This window comes from Hemiscyllium ocellatum, chromosome 11 (genome assembly GCF_020745735.1).
Source record: "Hemiscyllium ocellatum isolate sHemOce1 chromosome 11, sHemOce1.pat.X.cur, whole genome shotgun sequence".
NCBI classification, from domain to species: domain Eukaryota; kingdom Metazoa; phylum Chordata; class Chondrichthyes; order Orectolobiformes; family Hemiscylliidae; genus Hemiscyllium; species Hemiscyllium ocellatum.
Window position 1 is genome coordinate 42,500,488 of NC_083411.1, and position 21,358 is coordinate 42,521,845.

A 21,358-nucleotide genomic window follows, 5' to 3' on the forward strand; every position below is an offset into this window, starting at 1 on the left:
CGTGGACAGTGAGGAAGCTTATCAGAATTTGCAGTAGGACCTTGATCAGCTGGGGAAGTGGGCTGAAAAATGGCAAATGGAATTTAATATAGATAGTGTGAAGTCTTGCATTTTGGAAAGTCAAATAAAGTAGGAATTTCGTGGTGAATGGTCGGGCCTTAAGGAGTGTAGTGGAACAGAGGGACCTTGGAGTTCAGGTGCATGGTTCTCTGAAAGTGGAGTCACAGGGAGACAGGGCAGTGGAGAAGGCTTTTGGGACACTGGCCTTCATCAGTCAGGGCATTGAGTATAGAAGTTGGGAAGTTATGTTGCAGTTGTACAGGACATTGATGAGGCTGCATTTGGAGTACTATGGTCAGTTTTGGTCACCTTATTATAGGAAGGATGATACTAAACTGGAAACAGTGCAGAAGAAATTTACAAAGATGTTGCCTGGGCTCCATGGTCTGAGTTATAGGGAGAGGTTGGACAAGATAGAACTGTTTTCTTTAGAGCATAGGAGACTAAGCAGGGACCTCATAAGATCATGAGAGGCATGGATCGGGTGAATGCTATCAGTCTTTTTCCCAGGGTTGAGAAATTGAGGACTAGAGGGCATCAGTTTAAGGTTAGAGGGGAAAGAATAAAAGGGAACCTGAGGGACAACTTTTTTACACAGAGGGTAGTACACATATGTAATGAGCTGCCCACAGAAGTGGTTGAGGTACTATAGCAACATTTAAAAGGCACTTGGACAAATATACTTGGATGGGAAAGATATGGACCAAGTGCAGGGAAATGGGGTTAGCGTGGACGGACATTTTGGTCAGCGTGGACCAGTTTGGGCCAAAGGGCTTGTCTCCGTGCTGTAGGACTCTGTAACTAATGTCATGATTTCTGCAAGAGGAATGACAACTCACCTGCTTAGACCAAAGTCTGATACCTTCACAGTCCCCGCCTCATCAACCAAGCAGTTCCTGGCAGCCTGAGATAACCAAACAGCAAACAGGTGAGTTAGAAACTTGGACTGCATTTGTTAGTGTAATCTGTTCCTACAGATGATCCAGAGGCCTGGCCTAGTAATCCAGAGGTTATCCTAGTAAACCTGACCTAGTAATCCTGACTTGGTAAATCAAGGGTTTACCCTGGTCATCATGGCCAGTAGTCCTGAAACCTGACCTATTATCCACAGGGAATTCAGTTCAGAATACAAACTGACCAAAAAGCTGTTGGATTGTAAAAACCAAACTGGTTTGTTTGGTCCTTCAGGGACAAGAAATCTTGCCTGACCTATATGTGACTCAGACCTAATGCAACATAGTTGATCCATCCTGCTGTTTTTGAGGGGAATAGAAGGCTACTGAGATATTGGACTGGGTGGACAAAAATCACACAATTTCAGGTTAAAGTCCAACAGGTTTATTTGGAAATACTAGCTTTCAGAGCACTGCTCTTTCATCAGGTAACTAGTGGGGCGGGATCACAGGTAACAGAGTTTATAGCAAAAGATCTTTGAAAGCTAGTACTTGCAAATAAACCTGTTGGACCCTAACCTGGTGTTGTGTGATTTTTAACATTATTTATGATGTGATTTTCCCATTAAAGGTTCTGTTTTTTTGTGCCTACAGTTGGCAGATAAGCTGTGCAGTTCTGGATTTGTATTAATGTTCATTTGGCTATGTGTCACCTTTCTCAATGTTGTGAAGTAATGAGGTGCCCCTTTACTGATGGAGATTATAAGGTGAAGAGTATTCCATGTCATTGTGAGTGGTCAATGTAACAAAGTGCTGATCTTTATGTCCTTACAAGGTCTCTGTGCAGGAATCGATGTGACTCAAGATATGCCATGGCTTCACACACGTCCTTGGTCATCTCCAGCAGTTGTAAGCTGCTCAATTTTTTCCCATGTTTCTTCAAGTAATCCAGCAAGCAACCATTTGACATAAACTCAGTGACGATATAGATCGGTCGTTGTTTTGTGCAGACACCATATAACTGCACCAACTTGTCATGTTTCAACATCCTAATACAACAAGGGAGGTACAGAAAGAGAGGTCATTCCCCAAGTCAGCTGACATTTTTATCCTTGCATCTCGAGCTTTTTCACATTTTGCAGTGTACAACATTAAACACTCCCAGAGCAAATACAGACACAGATACAGATTAGATTACTTACAGTGTGGAAACAGGCCCTTCAGCCCAACAAGTCCACACCGACCTGCCGAAGCGCAACCCACCCATACCCCTACATTTACCCCTTACCTAACACTACGGGCAATTGAGCATGGCCAATTCACCTGACCCACACATCTTTGGACTGTGGGAGGAAACCGGAGCAGACACGGGGAGAACATGCAAACTCCACACAGTCAGTCGCCTGAGGTGGGAATTGAACCCGGGTCTCTGGCGCTGTGAGGCAGCAGTACTAACCACTGTGCCACCGTGCCGCCCATGGATAAAAGCTCCTCCTACATTATCCTCATCAAACACTCCCAGGACAGGTAGAGCATAGGGCTAGATACAGATAAAGGTCCTTCTATTAATTTAGTCTGAAAGTAAAGCTGTTACTACATTGTCGTTATGAAATACTCTCATGACAGGAATAACATGGGGTTAGTTACAGAATAAAGCCCTCTTAACTCTTTTACATTGAAAGTACAAATTTATCCACACTGTGCCCATCACACACTCCCAGGACAGAACAGCAAGAGTTATGTAACAGAATAAAGCTTCCTCTACTCTTTTAAGCTAAAAGTAAACTACAAGTTAGGCTCCTATGACACTGTTATCATCAAACATTCCCACAACAGGCACAGCATGATGTTAGATACAGAATAAAGTTCCCTCTGAAATGTTCCCATCAAACAGTTCCAGGACATGTAGAGAGGAATACAGTAATAATATATATAAAATTACATATAAATGAATTGTCTGATTGATAGCTAAAGCTTCATACTCTATTGTTTCCCTGATATTATTTACTCACATCATTGTTTCAGCCTCATCGATAAAGTCATCCTCAGACATGGAGCCCTCTTTGATCATTTTGATGGCGACCTCATACTGCCCTCGCCATTTACCGTGTTTCACAACACCAAACTGTCCATTCCCTAACTCCCTCAGGAATGTTAGGTCAACAGGATTGATCTCCCAGGCACCTGACAAGAACAAAATAATTATCAGCCTGGAATCAGGAGAGAATGTGCACTGGGAGTGGGAAATCAGGAGAAGATTTTATATCATAGTCGGATAGATTCCATTATAGCTGAAAATGTGTTGCTGGTTAAAGCACAGCAGGTCAGGCAGCATCCAAGGAACAGGAAATTCGACGTTTCGGGCCAGAGCCCTTCATCAGGCTCTGGCCCGAAACGTCGAATTTCCTGTTCCTTGGATGCTGCCTGACCTGCTGTGCTTTAACCAGCAACACATTTTCAGCTCTGATCTCCAGCATCTGCAGACCTCACTTTTTACTCGTAGATTCCATTATACCAAACAAATTATAAGTAACATTGGCTTCCTATTCTGAGAGGAGTGCTATTCTCTATTTAATAAACACAGCCTGCTAGTCTCCATATAAATAGCTGTCTCTTTATATAGTGCACAACAGGCATTATTCCCTCCAATAATATGAAGGGGCTCTGTTCACTAGAGTAGTCAAAGGACATTCCTGAAATTCAACCTCAGTGTTTACAAGTTGGATCTGAATAGATGGGAAAAAAATAACCCAGGACAGGTAGAGATGTCTTTATCATCAAATAATTCTGACATTTGAAGGAACACAGTCCAGTGTCTTCAGGATGTTTAGGCATGGTGTCTTTGTCCATCCCTTCAAAACTGCTATTATATTCAGTAATTATAAACACTTATGCAAAGTTTCCCTCACCCCATTGCTGCATCATTGCCTAGGAGCAGATGGTGGGTGCGCCAGTGTGCATGGTTTGTGGTTTGTTCATGACTTATTGCTGGTTTAAACAAAACTATTTATCATCACAACACTGCAGCAACTGAAAGATAGGGGAAGTCAGACCACTGCATAAGTCTCTGCAGGCTTTCACACTCATTCCATCTTTGCAAACTACTGAGCTGGCTCAGAAAATCTCTCAGTTAAACCAGAAACCTCACAAAGACCACTGGGTGACTGCTAGGTTACAGAAGGTCTGAGTGAAAGTGCACAGCGCATTAAAAGCTTTGCGGCCTTGATCTTGCTTATGTGCACGAGAGTCTAACCATTCTGTATTTGTGATGTTTTTTGTGGCTTATGTTATCGTTTGGATTTCAGAGTACCCTTAAGACAGTATCATGCATCAAAACATGTGATGGTGTTCAGTAATAAAGATCCTTGCTTTCAGTCAGTTCTACACATAGAGTTAGTATTGTGTGTTTATTTGGCCAGTTTTAGAGATATATTTAATGTAACAATAATGGTAGGTACAGAACTCAGACTATTTGTAAATGACAGTGTCAGCAGTTTCTGTAGTCCATAAAGCTAAGAACATCTGTCTCACCAAGAACCCAGACCTTGTAGTATATGTTACATGACTTAACACATAGGGCAGTACTCATTCATATCATACTTCACCCAAGAAGCTACATCATAATGGCAGCAAGTGGGCACTAGAAGCTGGTGGCAGATAATAGTGACGGTTAGTTAGTCGGAGATAGTGGTGATAAAAGGTGATAGTAGCTGTGGAAGATGTGACAATTATCACTCATCATTCACCTGAGCTCAGAGCTTAAATTTACAACTATACCCAAATCCAAAGGTACAGCTGTGAGTCCAGTCTATCTCTTGCAAAGGGAAGGAAGATCATGATTTGTCTGATTTAAGAAACGGCAGTTTACAAGGAGGCTAGAACAACTCCAATTTGGCAAAGTGATTTTAGAATGAAGTTCAGCCAAAATGTGAGAAAAAAAATCTATGTATTGTTTAATCATTGGTCAATTCCACCATTTTGTTTTCCTTGTAAATGGCACAAAAACTGGGGAAAAAAGTATCCAGTGCTTTACAGGTGTAGGAAGTCTTCAGCTATTCCTTTCAAAAGAACAAGATATATAAAGAAAAGAAAGTAACAAGCTCTGAAGTGCCAATAAGGAAAGAAACAAGGGAGAAGCTAACAAAAACATTAATCAGCGAAAGCTTTATATAGTAATTAAGATGTTCATACTGACATTTAAAATAGCATAATACAACAAACAAATGGAAAATAAACAAATAAATGTGGGAAATAAAAGCAGAGCATGGATTGGCACACTGCCAACAATTTGTCAGAATTTCAATTATTTTAAGAAATAACTGTCACTGAATTGTGACAGATTGCTAACAAATGATGACAGGCAGTCAAACTCCTCATTGCACTGGAAAACAAAGGGTTAAGAAAAGTAAAATTCTTTTGTATTTTAAAAGGTGACTGTAAAGATTCAGACAGAATTTTCCAGATTTCAGAAGGTGGAAAGACAGGAGAGAGAAAGGAAGTAGGAACACTGGAGAAGGCAGGAATTTAAAAAGGAGGTCCTTGAGGATAGTAATATCTGGATTACTCCTGGAGCTGCGAGCTAGTGAGGGTAGGTATAGGAGGGTAGAGCAGATGAATGCGTGGCTGAGGAGCTGGTATCTGGGAGAAGGGTTCACATTTTTGGATCATTGGAATCTCTTCCAAGGTATAAGTGACCTGTACAAGAAGGACAGATTGCACCTAAATTGGAAGGGGACTAACATACTGGCAGGAAGATATGCAAGAGCTGCTCACGAGGTTTTAAACTAGTAAGGTGGGGACTGGGGGTGGGACCCAGAGGAATAGTGAGGAAAGAGATCAACCTGAGACTGGTACAGTTGAGAAAAGAAGTGAGCTAAACAGTCAGGGCTGGCAGGGACAAAGCAGAGAACAAGGTAGGTCTGATAAATGAAACTGCATTTATTTCAATGTGAGAGGCCTAACAGGGAAGGCAGATGAACTCAGAGCATGGTGAGGAACATGGGACTGGGACATCATAGCAATTACAGAAACTTGGCTTAGGGATGGGCAGGACTGGCAGCTTAATGTTCCAGGATACAAATGGTACAAATGAAAGGGAGGCAAGAAAGGAAGTAGATTGGTGTTTTTGATAAGGGATAACATTAAGATAGCATATACTGAGGGAGGATATTCCCAGAAATACATCCAGAGAAGTTATTGGTGTTGAACTGAGAAATAAGAAAGGGATGATCACTTTATTGGGATTGTATTTTAGACCCCCTAATAGTCAGTGAGAAATTGAGAAACAAATTTGTAAGGAGATCTCAGTTATCTGTAAGAATAATAGGGTGGTTATGATAGGGGATTTTAACTTTCCAAACATAGACTGGGACTGCCATAGTGTTAAAGGTTTAGATGGAGAGGAATTTGTTAAGTGTGTATAAGGAAACTTTCTGATTCAATATGTGGAGGTAGCTACTAGAAAGGAAATAAGACAGGGCAGGTGACTGTTGTGTCAGTGGGGGAGACTTTGGGGCAAGCGACCATTATTCTATTAGATTTAAAATAGTGATGGAAGAGGATAGACCAGATCTAAAAGTCAAAGTTCTAAATTGGAGAAAGGCTAATTTTGATGGTATTAGGAAAGAACTTCCAAAATCTGATTGAGGGCAGATGTTTGCAGGTAAATGAACAGCTGGAAAATGGGAAGCCTTCAGAAATGAGATAACGAGAGTCCAGAGACAGTATATTCCTGTCAGAGTGAAAAGAAAGGCAGATAGTTATAGGGAATGCTGGATCACTGAAGAAATTGAGGGTTTGGTTAAGAAAAAGAAGGATGCATATGTCAGATATAGACAGGAAATCCTGGGAAGAGTATAAAGGCAGCAGGAATATACTTAAGAGGGAAATCAGGCGGGCAAAAAGGGGACATGAGATAGCTTTGGCAAATTGGGTTAAGGAGAATCCAAAGGGTTTTTACAAATATCTTAAGGTCAAAAGAGTAATTCGGGAGTGAATAGGGCCCCTCAAAGATCTGGCGGAAGTGGGTACTGCAGATGCTGGAGATTAGAGTCAAGATTAGAGTAGTGTTGGAAAAGCACAGCAAGTCAGGCACCTGATGGAGGGCTTTTGCCCGAAACATCAATTTTGCTGCTCCTTGGATGCTGCCTGACCTGCTGTGCTTTTCCAGCACCACTGTAAATATGGCCCCTCAAAGATCAGCAAGGCGGCCTTTGTGTGGAGTCGCAGGACATGGGGAAATACTAAATGAGTATTTTGCATCAGTATTTACTGTGGAAAAGGAAATAGAAGATATAGAATGTAGGGAAATAGATTGTGACATCTTGAAAAATGTCCCTATTACAGAGGATGAAGTGCTGGATGTCTTGAAATGCATAAAAGAGGATAAATCCACAGGACCTGATCAGGTGTACCCTAGAACTCAGTGGGAAGCTAGGGAATTGATTACTGGGCCTCTTGCTGAGATATTTGTAGCATCAATAGTCAAAGGTGAGGTGCCAGAGACTGGAGGTTGGCTAATGTGCTGCCACTATTTAAGAAAGGTGGTAAGGACAAGCCAGGGAACTATAGACCAGTGCGTCTGACATCGTGGTGGGCAAGTTGTTGGAGGGAATCCTGAGGGACAGGACATATGTGTATTTGGAAAGGCAAGAACTGATTAGGGATAGTCAACATGGCTTTGTGCGCAGGAAATCATGTCTCACAAACTTGACTGATGTTTTTGAATTAATTAAAAAGAGGATTGATGAGGGCAAAGTGGTAGATGTGATCTATCTGGACTTCAGTAAGGCATTCAACAAGGTTCCCCATGGGAGAGAGGTTAGCAATGTTATATCTCATGGTATACAGGGAGAACCAGCCATTTAGATACAGAACTAGCTCGAAGGTAGAAGACAGAGGGTGGTGGTGGAGAGTTATTTTTCAGATTAGAGGCTTGTGACCAGAAGGATCGGTGCTGGGTCCACTACATTTCATCATTTATATAAATGATTTGGATGTGAGCATACGAGGTATAGTTAGTAAGTTTGCAGGTGACACCAAATTTAGAGGTGTAATGGACAGCGAAGAAGGTTACCTCAGATTTCATCAGAATCTTGATCAGGAGGGCCAATGCACTGAGAAGTGGCAGATGGAGTTTAATTTAGTTAAATGTGAGGTGCTGCATTTTGGGAAAGCAAATCTTAGTGGGACTTATACACTTAATGAGAATGTTGCTGAACAAAGAGACCTTGGAGTGCAGGTTCATAGCGCTTTGAAAGTGGAGTCACTGGTAGAAAGGATAGTGAAGAAGGCATTTGGTATACATTCCTTTATTGGTCAGCGTATTGAGTACAGGAGTTGGGAGGTCATGTTGCAGCTGTACAGGACATTGGTTTGGCCACTTTTGGAATATTGCATGCAATTCTGGTTTCCTTCCTATCAGAAGGATGTTGTGAAACTTGAAAGGGTTCAGAATTTACAAGGATGTTGCCAGGGTTATAGGATTGAGCTTTAGGGAGAGTTTGAATAGACTGAGGCTGTTTTCCCTGGAGGGTCAGAGGCTGAGGGGTGAATTTATAGAGGTTCGCAAAATCAAAAGTGGCAAGGATAGAATAAAAGATGAGGTTTTTTCCCTGGGGTGGGGGAGTCCAGAACGCAAAGGCATAGGTTTATGGTGAGAGGGAAAAGATATAAAAGAGACCTAAGGGACAGATTTTTCATGCAGAGGGTGGTATGTGTATGGAATGAGCTGTCAGAGGAAGTGGTGGTGGTTGGTACAATTGCAACATTTAAAAGGCATCTGGATGGGTATATGAATAGGAAGGGTTTGGAGGGATATGGGCCGGGTGCTGGCAGGTGGGACTAGATTGGGTTGGGCTATCTGGTCAGCATGGACGAGTTGGACCAAAGGGTCTATTTCCATGCTGTACACCTCTATGACTCTATGAGTGTAAGCTGAATTGGATGAAAAAGAGTAATGGGTAAAAACAATGACTGCAGATGCTGGAAAACAGAGTCTGGAGTAGTGTGGTGCTGGAAGAGCACAGCAGTTCAGGCAGCATCCGAGGAGCATGAAAATCGACATTTTGGGCAAAAGCCCTTCAGCAGGAATACAGGCAGAGTGCCTGAAGGGTGGAGAGATAAATGAGAGGAGGGTGGAGGTGGGGAGAAAGTAGCACAGAGTACAATAGGTGAGTGGGGGTGGGAATAAAGGTGATAGGTCATGGAGGTGGGTGGGGTAAGGTAGCAAAGAGTACAATGGGTGAATAGGGGTGGGATGAAGGTGATAGGTCAGAGGAGGGTGGAGTGGATAGGTAGAAAAGAAGATAGGCAGGTAGGACAAGTCATGGGGATGGTGCTGAGCAGGAAGTTTGGAACTGGGGTGAGGTGGGTGAAGGGGAAATGATGCCCTGGGCATCAATGTGGACTTCACCAGTTGTACTCTTTGCTACCTTCCCCCATCCTCCTCCCTGACCTATCACCCGAAACATCGATTGTACTGATCCTCGGATGCTGCCTGAACTGCTGTGCTCTTCCAGCACCACTCCTGAAAAAGAGTAATATCAAGCAGAAAAAGAAACATATCAAGAAAGAATTGACAAGTTGGGTCTCTCTTTCATTGAAAAGGAAAGGCTGACTTGTTGAAAGTATTTAAAGTTTTGGTTCAGTACATAGAGGGAATGCTTCCTTGTGTGGGGTCGAGTGTAACTCGAAGCCGCTAATATAAGATAGTCACCAAGAAATCCGAGGAAGCTTTTGTCTCAGAGATGCACGAGAATGTGGAACTCACCGCCGCAGGGAGTGATGATTGAAGTGAATAATATTGATGCAATTAAGTGGGAAGTTAGAAAAACACATGAGGGAGAGGGTTTAGAGGGTTACAATATTAGATTTACTTGAGGAAAGATGTGATTGCATTGAATCGCCTGTGGATGTGCTGTACATTCTGTATTATTCTACATAATACCATAACTGACTCCTAAGCATAACTAAACTATGCCATTACAAAATCCTACCATAACCAAATCCAGCTGTCAATGGAGCTTTCTTGCTCTGCTGTGAGACTGGGTGCCGTAATCTGGTAACAAGCCCTGCAATGAAGGAATGAAGATGATCTGTTAATAAAGTATTGTTAGATACACCGGCAGCTATGTGGAAATGAATGAATTGTGATGGCACAATTAAATCTTCCTTGCTGATTACAATGCCCCTATCCTCACCAACACTGGAATCGTCATTGCGTGTAGCCATTGCTAACAATGTCCCTCATTGATTGGTTGTTTCACTGAGAGATCAGTATTATGAGTGGGGTTACTGTCAGTTAATGCCCACTTTGAGTCTACCTTGTTCCTTTTAAAAAGTGGGTGGAGGTCTTGGTGTAGTTGCTGGATTGTGATATACTTTATCCAAAATTAGAGGGAGATTCTCCTGACACAAGTGAAAGGCAGTGTGTGAGCAGAATTTTATGGGTTTTGAAGAGACTCCCCCCTCATGCTTCTAAACTCTAAATTCTAAAATTGACACAGCATAAAGTAGGATCAGAGTGGGAGGGGATCATGGGTGGAGGGAGATATAAGGGAGTGACCAAAGCTGATCATATCTGATGGATAGAATGGGGCTTGCAAGACATGTCAGAAAAAAAGGTTAAAAGGTTTGTCTTATTGATGGTCCCAAGCTGTTGGTACACTAGAAGAGGAAGTAACTTCCATCTCTGATTCTTCTCTTCCCTTCCCTTCCTTGGCATTGCTGTCTCCACTTCTGGGGATAGTCTGGTCACCAGTATCCACTATAAACTCCACAATTATGTTGACTTCACATCCTTACACCCTGTTTCCTGTAAAGAATCTATTCCATTCTCCCAGTTCCTCTGTCTCCATTGCATCTGTTCTGATGATGCCAGTTACTATAAGAGAGTCTCCGAAATGTCCACCTTCTTCCTCAGCCGAGGATTTCCCAGCAACGCTGTTGACAGGCTCTCAGTCAGGTATGACCTATTTCTCACATTTCGGCCCTTAACCCCTCTCTTCACTACTGCAAAAGCAATAGGGTCCCCCTTGTCCTCACCTACCATCCTACCAGCATTCACATCCAGAGGATCATTAGCCACCCTTTCTACTACCTCTAATGAGATGCCACCACTAGACACATATTCCCCTCCCCTCCCTTGTCCGCCTTATGTAGGGATTGCTTCCTCTGGGACACCCTGCTCCACTCTTCCATTATTCCCAACAGCTTGACCCACAGGCTCATGGCATCTTCCCTTGCAACCTCAGAAGGTGTAACATCTCTCTGTTTACTTCCCCCCTCCTCAGTATCTAACAGCTCAAACACACTTTCCAGGTGAAGCAGTGCTTTACCTGCACTTCACACAATCTAGTCAACTGCATTCGCTGCTCACAATGTGGTCTCCTCTACATGGGGGAAATGAAGCATAGACTGGGTGACTGCTTCACAGAATGCCTATGCTCTATCTGCAAATAAGACCCTGAGCTTTCAGTTTCCAACCACTCCAACACACCATCTCTGTCTCAGGCTTGCTGCAGAGTCCAGTGAAGCTCAGTGCCAGCTGGAAGAACAACACCTCATTTCTACTGGGGAACCCTGCAGCCTTTTGGACTTATTATCATGTTCAATAACTTCAGGGCTTGAACTCTCCCATGTCCTTACCCCAACCCCCACACCAGTACTTGTTACCACAGTCTGCTATTATACACAACCCATTGTTTGCCACGAACAGTCTCCATTAACAGCTATTCACCCTCCCAGCCAGAATGTTACCCACTCCTTTCTCTAACCAACTGTTCTTCTCTCTATTTGGGTTCTATCCTCACCTATCATTTACGCCTTACCCCGTCCTCCACCCTATCTTCTGCATATAAACTGACATCTTCCTAGCTAACATCAATTCTGTCAAAGGATTACATGGCCCGAAACATTAACACTGATTTCTCTCCACAGATGCTAGCAGACCTGCTGAGCTTTTCCAGCAATTTCTGTTATTATTAAGCAGCTTCCAGCTGTGGAACCCATGCTCCATTGTGGAAGGTCAAGTGAGGTTAAGCTTGAAAGTGTCATTGGTGTCATCAAATCAGCATTAATGTTGATACTGGCCAATACCTAACTGCTCTGCATACACCTAATATTTATTCACCCCATATCTACCTGCTCTACTGACACTCAATGGATATTCACCCAATATCTGCCTGATCTGCATACACTCTACAGATATTCACCCAATATCTATCTGCTCTGCATACCTATACATCCACTGGATATTCGTTAAGTACATGCAACAACTTAACTGAATGGTGTACAGTTTGATTCTCACCCAGATTGTGCACTCACACCCTACTTTGAAGCTCTGAGGGTACTTGTAATGCCCCAAAGCAGATACTAACCAACCATATTTCACACTAAGTCTGGATAATCATGCTCAGACCACAGAGTTAGGTCCCTGCTGCCACAGTAACCAGGGTTTGTAAATTAACATGTATTCAGTGCTGTTACTGTGTCTCACTTGACATTGTACATCTCCACTATTTGAAAACAAAGCAGCAAGGAGACTTACTCAATCAAGCCTGATCTCTAATCTTGAACCCCCTCTGCTGACCCCTACTCCTCTTGACTCTCCTCCAAGCCAGGCCATACCTGCTGCATTGTGCTGGTGATAGTTGATCAGTTCTGGAATCGAATTGAAGGTGTGTTTCTCTGCAAGGTAGTATTGGTTGGATGGTGTCACACACACTGTGTAGTGTTTGACTTTTCCACTCTGATCCCTGAAGTATAGCAGAGAGCACAGCATGAAGTTAGCTGCAATACGTTAGTTTCATTTCACTCAAAAGATGTTACTAATACCAGTTCCAACACTTATATCACAAGTATTCAGGAGCATGATAGAATACTTCCTATTCTTGAGAAGCTTGACACACCCAGGACAAAGCAGCCCACTTGATTGGTATCACATCCACAAGCATTCATTCCTGTACCACTAACACTCAGTAGCAGCAGTGTGTACCATCTACAAGATGCACTGCAGAAATTCACCCAAGACTCCTTTGACAGTACCTTCCAAATCTTCCTTCTCGAAGGACAAGGACAAGAGATACATGGGAACACTACCACCTGAAAGTTCCCCTCCAAACCACTCATCAGCCTGACTTGGAAATATATCATTGTTCCTTCACTGTCACTGGGTCAAAATCCTGGAACTCCCTCATTAACAGATTTGTCGGTCTACCTCCAGCACATGGACTGCAGGGGTTCAAGAAGGCAGCTCACCACAACCTTCTCAAGGGCAAGTCGGGTTGGGCAGCCTAAATGCTACCCAGCCAGTGAAGCCCATGTCTCATTAATGAATAAGAAAAGGAAATATAAGTCTTTCTGTAAACTGTTAACTGGTTATGGGTTCATTACCAAATAAAAACACTTCCTCTTTATTTATTGCATCCACCCCTTCTAGGTTTTGAACAAGTCTGTCCAGAACTGGCTCTGTTCAGCAGAATACAAACTCAGTCTCTTCAAACAACTGAAGTTTTTCATTGCTGATAGTAGACCAGCAGATCACTTCTGTACCCCCTCCAAGCCTTGATCTCCTTTCTGAGGCGTTCTGCTCAGGATTGATCACAACACTCTCAGTTGAGGCTGAACTAGTGTTTTAAGATTGGATTAGACTACATTCCCTACAGTGTGGAAACAGGCCCTTTAGCCCAACAAGTCCACACTGACCCTCTGAAGATAACCCACCCAGACCCATTTCCCTCTGACTAATGCACCTAACACTATGGGCAATTTTGCATGGCCAATTCACCTGACCTGCACATCTTTGGACTGTAGGTGGAAACTGGAGCGCCCGGAGGAAACCCACGTAGACACAGGGAGAATGAGCAAACTCCACACAGACTGGAGGCTGGATTCAAAACTGGGACCCTGGTGCTGTGAGGCAGCAGTGTTAACCACTGAGCCACTGTGCCACCCCAATAGATATATAGAAGTCATTCAGGAGTTCAGAAAAATGCTGATGCATTCAACATATCCGACAGCATTTGTGGACAGTGAAAGGGTGTTAATGTTTTGTGTCAATTACCTTTCTTCAGAGGATCAGAGGACAGAAATATAACAGTTTTGAACATGTAAAGAGAGGGGAAGAATGAAAGGGAAAATCTACCAGATGAGAGATTAACGGATAAGCAATGTTATGGTACAGAAGGCACTGGGAGTGTTAGATGGTTACAGGGTAGAGGATTACAGAGTAGCTCGGAAAGAAATAAAAAAATGGATTGAGAAGAGCGAGGAGGGGTTATGAAAATGCCTTGGCAGGAAGGGTTAGGGAAAACACAAAGGCACGTACGTGAGGAATAAGAGAATGATCAGAGAGAGGGTAGGGCTGATCAGGGATAGTGGAGAGAACTTGTGCCTGGAGTCTGAAGAGGTAGAGGAGACCCTAAATGAGTTTTTCTGCTTCAGTATTCACTGGAGAGAGGAATCTTGTTGATAGTAAGAACACCATAGACCAGGTGTATAGGCTTGAACAGATGGATATTAAGAAAGTGGATGTGCTGGAAATTCTGGGAAGCATCAAGATAGCTAAGTCCCCAGGGCCAGGCTAGATGTATCCAAGGTTACTACACAAAGCGAGGAATGAAATTGCTGTGCCCCTGGCAATGATCTTTGCATCCTCACTCTCTATAGGAGTAGTATCAGATGATTGGAGAGAGGTGAATGTTGTTTCTCTGTTCAAAAAAGGGAATAAGGAAATCCCTGGGAATTACAGACCAATCAGTCTTACGTCAGTGGTAAACAAGGTATTGGAAAGGATTCTGAGAGATAGGATTTATAACTATTTGGAAAAACATAGTTTGATTAAAGATAGTCAGCATGGCTTTGTGAGGGGCAGGTCATGCCTCACAAGCCTTCTTGCTTTCTTCGAGGATGTAACAAGACAAGTTGACAAAGGTTGAGCAGTGGATGTGATGTGCGTGGATTTCAGTAAGGCACTTATAAGGTTCCCCATAGTGAGCTCATTCAGAAAGTTAGGAAGTATGGGATACAGGGAAATTTGGCTGGTTGGATACAGAATTGGCTGCCCGAAAGAAGACAGCGAGTGGTAGTGGATGGAAATTATTCCACCTGGAGGTAGGTGCCCAGTGGTTTCCCACAGGGCTCTGTTCTTGGACCTCTGCTCTTTGTAGTTTTTATAAATGACTTGGATGAAGAAGTGGAAGCATGGCTTAGTAAGTTTGCCGATGACACAAAGTCAATGGTGTTGTAGATGGTGTGGAGGGTTGTTGCAGGCTACAATAAGACATTGACAGGATGCAGAACTGGGCTGAGCAGTAGCAGATGGAGTTCAACCTGGATAAATGCGAAGGTCAAATTTTAATGCTGAATACAGGCTTAAGTCAGGATTCTTGGCAGTGTGGAGGAACAGCGGGATCTTGGGGTCCACGTACATAGGTCTCTCAAAGTTGCCACCCAAGTTGTTAGGGTTGCTAAGATGACGTATGGTGTTTTGGCGTTCATTAACAGCAGGATTAAGTCTAAGAGCTGTGAGGTTTTGCTGCAGCTCTATAAAACCCTGGTTAGACCACACTTGGAATATTGAGTCCAGTTCTAGTTGTCTCATTATAGGAAGGATGTAGATGATTTAGAGAGGGTGCAGTGGAGATTTATCAGGATATTGCCTGGATTGGAGGGCTTGTCTTATGAAGAGAGGTTGAGTGAGCTGGGGTTTTTCACACTGGAGAGAAGAAGGAAGAGAGGTGACTGAATAGAGGTGTACAAGGTGTACAAGATAGAGGTATAAGTAGAGTAGATGACTTTTGCCCTGGGCAGAAACAGCTGTCATAAGGGGTCATAATTTTGAGGTGATTGGAGGAAGGTATAGGTGAGATGTCAGAGGTAGGTTCTTTACGCAGAGAGTGGTGGGTGCATGGAATGGTAGTAGAGTCAGAGACATGAGGGACATTTAAGCAACTGCTGGACAAGCACAAGGATGGCAGTAAATTGAGGGGTGTATAGGTTCGGTTGATCTTAGATTAAGATAAATGCTTGGCACAACATTGTGGGCCAAAGGGCCTGTACTGTGCAGTACTTTTCTATGTTGTATGTTCTATGGTTGTGGAAACAAAACAAGAAGGATTTGTTCAAAGTGGATATGAATGGCAGAAAAAGGAACTGTTGTATCTGTAACATGTAAACCAAGATTATAACAGGTGGCACAGTGGCACAGTGGTTAGCACTGCTGCCTCACAGCGCCAGAGACCTGGGTTCAATTCCTGCCTCAGGCAACTATCTGTGTGGAGTTTGCACATTCTCTCTGTGTCTGCATGGGTTTCCTCTGGGTGCTTCGGTTTCCTCCCACAGTCCAAAAATGTACAGGTTAGGTGAATTGGCCACGCCAAATTGCCTGTAGTGTTAGGTGTAGGGGAATGGATTTGGGTGGGTTGCTCTTCAGAAAGTAATCTAAATAAAAACTGACTAATTTTTTTTAAAAATGGTGTGGCAGAGTTCACAGTCTGAAGTTGTTGAACTCAATGTTGAGTGCAAAAGCCTGTAAAGTGATCTAACTGGGAGATAATTTGCTGTTCCTCTCGCTACAGTGGTATGGAATAGAATGGAATGGCAATTTACTGTCACTTGTATTTATGAAAATACAGTGCGATGTGTATTAATCACAATAATTCAGTGCCATTTCAATTGCAGAAATTATAAAAGTAAATAATTGAGATGAAGATTAGGTTAGATTCCCTACAGTGTGGAACAGCCCCTTCAGCCCAACAAGTCTACACCGACCCTCTGAAAAGCAGCCCATCCTAACTAATGCACCTAACAACGATGGACAATTTAGCATGGCTAATTCACCTAACTTGCACATCTTTGGATTGTGGGAGGAAACCAGAGCACCCAGAGGAAATCCACACAGACATGGGGAGAATGTGCAAATTCCACACAGACAGTCACCCAAGGCTGGAATTGAACATGGGACCCTGGTGCTGTGAGGCAGCAGTGCTAATCACTGAGCCATTGCTCATCTTCTGTTCCCTCCACGGCAATCTTTGTGCAATATGGTGGCTCAATGGTTAGAACTTTTGCTTCACAGCCCGAGGGACCTGGGTTCAATTCCAGCCTTGGGTAACTGTCTGTGTGGAGTTTGCACATTCTCCCTGTGTCTGTTTGGGTTTCCTCCAGTTTCCTCCCATGGTCCAAAGATGTGCAGGTTGGATTGGCCATGCTAAATTGTCCCATCGTGCCCAGGGATGTGTAGGCAAGGTGGATCAGCCATGGTTAGTGCAGAATAGGGTGGGATACCCTTTTAATGGGCTAAATGGCCTCTATCTCAATGGCTAAATGCCTCTATCTGCACTGTAGGGATTCTGTGCTCTTTTATGTTATACATTAAAGACATCTCAGAGACAATGACCAGACTACTCCAGTTCCTAGGCATCATGGTAGCCCACAAACTTACTACCGCACTGAAACAGCTCCTGATGAATTTAAAGGACCCTGTACCAGTAGCCAGCAGAACAAACATCATATACAAAATACCCTGCAAGGACTGCAACAAAGATTACATTGGACATACGGGCAGGAAGCTAGCCACCAGGATACATGAGCATCAAAAGACATGACCAACTATCACTGGTATCCATACACACAAACAAAGAGGGATACCAGTTTGACTGGGACAATACATCCATCCAGGGACTGGCTAAACAAAGACATGCACAGGAATTTCTGGAGGCCCGACGTTCAAACCAGAACTCTATTAACAAACATATTGGTTATTGGACCCCATTTACCAACCTCTCAGAAATAGAACTGCAAGTGATATCACTCACCAAAATAGATCAAGACACATAAATAGCAAATGGGGCAGAACACCAATGCTTCATCGGAGGCTCACTGATGATGTTACCTCGCATGGTGACAACGTCTTAGAACAAACCCACCAGCTCATTGAGCAAACTTACAACCTGATGTTTATGTTTATAAAAATGGACACTGTAGCTTTTATTTGGTGTAAACAACCTGTCTGGCCACAGTAACCTGGAACAAGCAGTGCCCTGATGCACTGTTCACACCTTGAGTAGATTGAATTTTTTCATTGCCTGTTTGTCACATTAACTCAGTGAGGAGCTCTATTTTCCAGAGCAAACCTGGGCTGGAATTAACACTCACCAGCTCACAGGTTTGAAGAGAAGTTTAAATCCAGTAGATAGGCTGTCCACTGCTTACCCACCTGCTCCTATCCCCACCTGAATTATACTAGTCCTGGGAGCAGTTTGGACAACACTCAATAATGAGCAAAATATTGCCTTTAAGGGGAAATTAATGCCCATTTAAGGCCCTCACCTCACTGCCACCAGTTTTTATTGGGCAGTCTGAGAGGCCCAGACAAAGTTGCTCGTATAATTCAGGCCATGGTTCAGATTTGGCAACAGTCATTTCCCCACTTCCTTCTGAAATAACAAACTCCACCACAAGGTGATGCTAGCCATTCAGCTGACACATTCATCCACAACCATCTGTACTTTGAACATCAGGGTGAACTGTTTTTGCTGAAACGATGTGGAGGTGCTGGTGTTGGACTGGGGTGGACAAAGTTAAAAATCACACAACGCCAGGTTATAGTCCCTAGAATTAGATTTCCTACAGTGTGGAAACAAGCCCTTCGGCCTAACAAGTCCACACCAACCCTCTGAAGAGTAACCCACCCACACCCCTTCCCCTATCCTATATTTCCCCCTAACTAACATACCTAACCTTCGCATTCCTGAACACTGCGGGCAATTTAGCATGGCCAATTCATCTAACCTGCACATCTTTGGATTGTGGGAGGAAACCCACACAGACCTAGGAAGAATGTGCAAACTCCACACAGTCACCCGAGGCTGGAATCAAATCTGAGTCCCTGGTGCTGTGAGGCAGCAGTGCTAACCACTGAGCCACAGTGCCGCCCCAACAGGTTTATTTGGAAGCACAAACTTTCAGAGCACTGCACCTTCGTCAGGTAGCTAGGGGCAGAATCCTAGGGCACAGAATTTGTAGGCAGTCAGTCCATGTGAAATTTTATAAATTCCTTCATTGGAAATACATTGGTCTGACTCAAGATTGGAAGCCAGACAGACTCTAACCTCACACCTTTAATGCATTGTCTGAGCTGAGATGTCATCTTAATTTATAAAACCTTAAATTATCTCGGGAATATATCTTGAAAGTTCTGTGATTTACATATTAATGATCAAAACCTGCAACCCATTCTAAGTGATTAAAGACTTAGAAACAATCTATGTTTGTTTATTACATGGCATCAGCTGTATGAGACTTTGCTCTTTTTAATATAAATTCTGTGTCCTATCATTCTGCCCCACCTGATGAAGGAGCCGTGCTCTGAAAGCTAGTGCTTCCAAATAAACCTGTTGGACTATAACTTGATGTTGTGTGATTTTAATCTTTTTGCTGAAAACCAACTGCAGAGGTGGGCAGATGATTGGGCAAGGTCTCTTCCTGTTGTGGGAGCTGTCAGGTTTTCCTATGGGATTGTGTTCTTCTCAGCTCATTGCGTGTGAATACTTGGGTAAGTGCAAAAACCTTACAGGCAAGAAGACCACCCCTTGCTATCCACCACAGCCCCAGCTAGGAACCTCCATGCTCCAGAATCTGGGTGTCATGTTGGAAAAGCAACACTTCACTTTCAGCAAACAAGAAGCCTCACTCGACCCCTGCTCATCACCCCCACCCAGCCTGGAGATATCAGAGATCAGGCAGAAAAACGAAACCTTCCTTGAGGTGCCCCTGAAGGCTGTCCTGGAGAGAATAGGTATTCTTTTCCCTGTGAGCAATAGCAGGAGGCCATTCTGACAGGGCAGTGGAGCCTGTAGAGGTCAGAGGTGACTCAAGAGAACCTGGCTCTTGTGCCACAAGGGGATGAATGATCTGCCAGGGAATGTGTCAGTGCCTGCTCAATGCCTCATGCCCCAATGACTGTGAGCTAGCGACGTGAGGTTGTCACTGCGGAGGACAGTCACACTGGAGTCCGAGTGCTTGTCATCTCCATGAGATCCTCATATGCAGAGAATGTCTGTTATTTATTGCAGCTATCTGTGTCGTACCAGCGGCACAGCAGTGATCCCACCCATAAGTCCTCTGCTAGAGTTCACACTCAGCTCATTGCCCTTTCACCACAGAGAGGAGAATGTACACATCTGACAGCGTCTCACCAGGGGCTTGCAATGGGGTAAGAACACAACCACAAAAAGGTGACCTTTTGAGCCAAGCTGTCTTTTTGAATTCAGCTCCACCCTCGTTATGTTAACCGGTATCAGCCAGTGTGGGGCCAGATTGTCGACATACCCAGTCTTCACTATGAACATTGCAAGCATTCACCACAACAAGCCAGATTGTGGATAACTGAGACTTCTCCATGAGCTGATTGACATGGAGAGGCTCCCCCACTAGCAACAGAAGTGGCTATGCAAAGGGCACAACTTGGCCAGGAAGTACCTGAAAAAGTTTGTGCTCACTGGAGTTTGGGTGAAGAAACCTAACTCATACTGACCAGATATGTGCCTCTGAGATATGGTCAGATTTATGAACAGACATATTTCCCAACTTTGGCTCGCAGGATCGTGCTTGTGAATGTAATTCCAATGAACTTGAGGCATTTTGTGGTCTGCTAATGATTGCAAAACAAGTCAGGGAAAGTAGAGCTGAACATAGAATGGTACAGCCCAGGAACAAGCCCTTTGGCCCACTATGACGATGAATCTGTTCTAAACTAATCTCACCTCTGTGCGGTAGCACATGGTCCACATGCCTCTATTCTCTTGGACAAAGTGAGGACTGCGATGCTGGAGAGTTATAGTCAAAAAGTGTGGTGCTGGAAAAGCACAGCAGGTCATTCCTGATGAAGGGCTCTTGCCCAAAACATTGATCCTCCTGCTCCTTGGATGCTGCCTGACCTGCTGCACTTTTCCAGCACCACCCTTTTAAACCCATCCCAGTATTCTCTGCCTATTCACATGTCTCTTTAATTACCTCTTAAAAATTGTTATCTGCTTCTACCAAGAATCAAGGTGGGATTAGTTTTATGGTCACCAACACAGAAATGAACTCTCAACACCAGATTTATTTGTCAAATTTCATTGATTTAGCCCAGTGACCCCGGAGCCTTGACCTGAAAGTTATCGAGAAGTCAGTACCAAAACAACCGGCCACTACGTGTTTGATTCCTGCACTTTTAAAAACCTCTGGGTGGACATGGACGAATCTGCCCACTATGACTAGGAAGAAGGATACAACGTATCTCCTTCCCATTCCTTGCTGGCATCTGGTATGGCTGAGTGAGATCCTAGGCACTGGTTTCAGTGGAGCAACAGGAACATCCAGCCTCCCAACATCAGTGCAGTGTAACTTCTCTATTCCTT

At 43.6% G+C, this 21,358-nt stretch overlaps 1 protein-coding gene across 2 annotated transcripts in view; it reads right to left on the reverse strand.

The window, feature by feature from the left end:
* Nucleotides 1–21,358, reverse strand: part of btk (Bruton agammaglobulinemia tyrosine kinase) — a 121,404-nt gene that overhangs the window by 12,006 nt on the left and 88,040 nt on the right. For both annotated transcript variants that reach the window (XM_060832548.1, XM_060832547.1), the window contains exons 11-15: nucleotides 12,582–12,709; nucleotides 9,950–10,024; nucleotides 2,966–3,137; nucleotides 1,786–2,002; nucleotides 900–964 (exon numbers count right to left, since the gene is read on the reverse strand). In XM_060832548.1, the coding sequence (XP_060688531.1) occupies nucleotides 900–964; nucleotides 1,786–2,002; nucleotides 2,966–3,137; nucleotides 9,950–10,024; nucleotides 12,582–12,709 (657 nt within the window). The remainder of the gene's footprint in view (nucleotides 1–899; nucleotides 965–1,785; nucleotides 2,003–2,965; nucleotides 3,138–9,949; nucleotides 10,025–12,581; nucleotides 12,710–21,358) is intronic.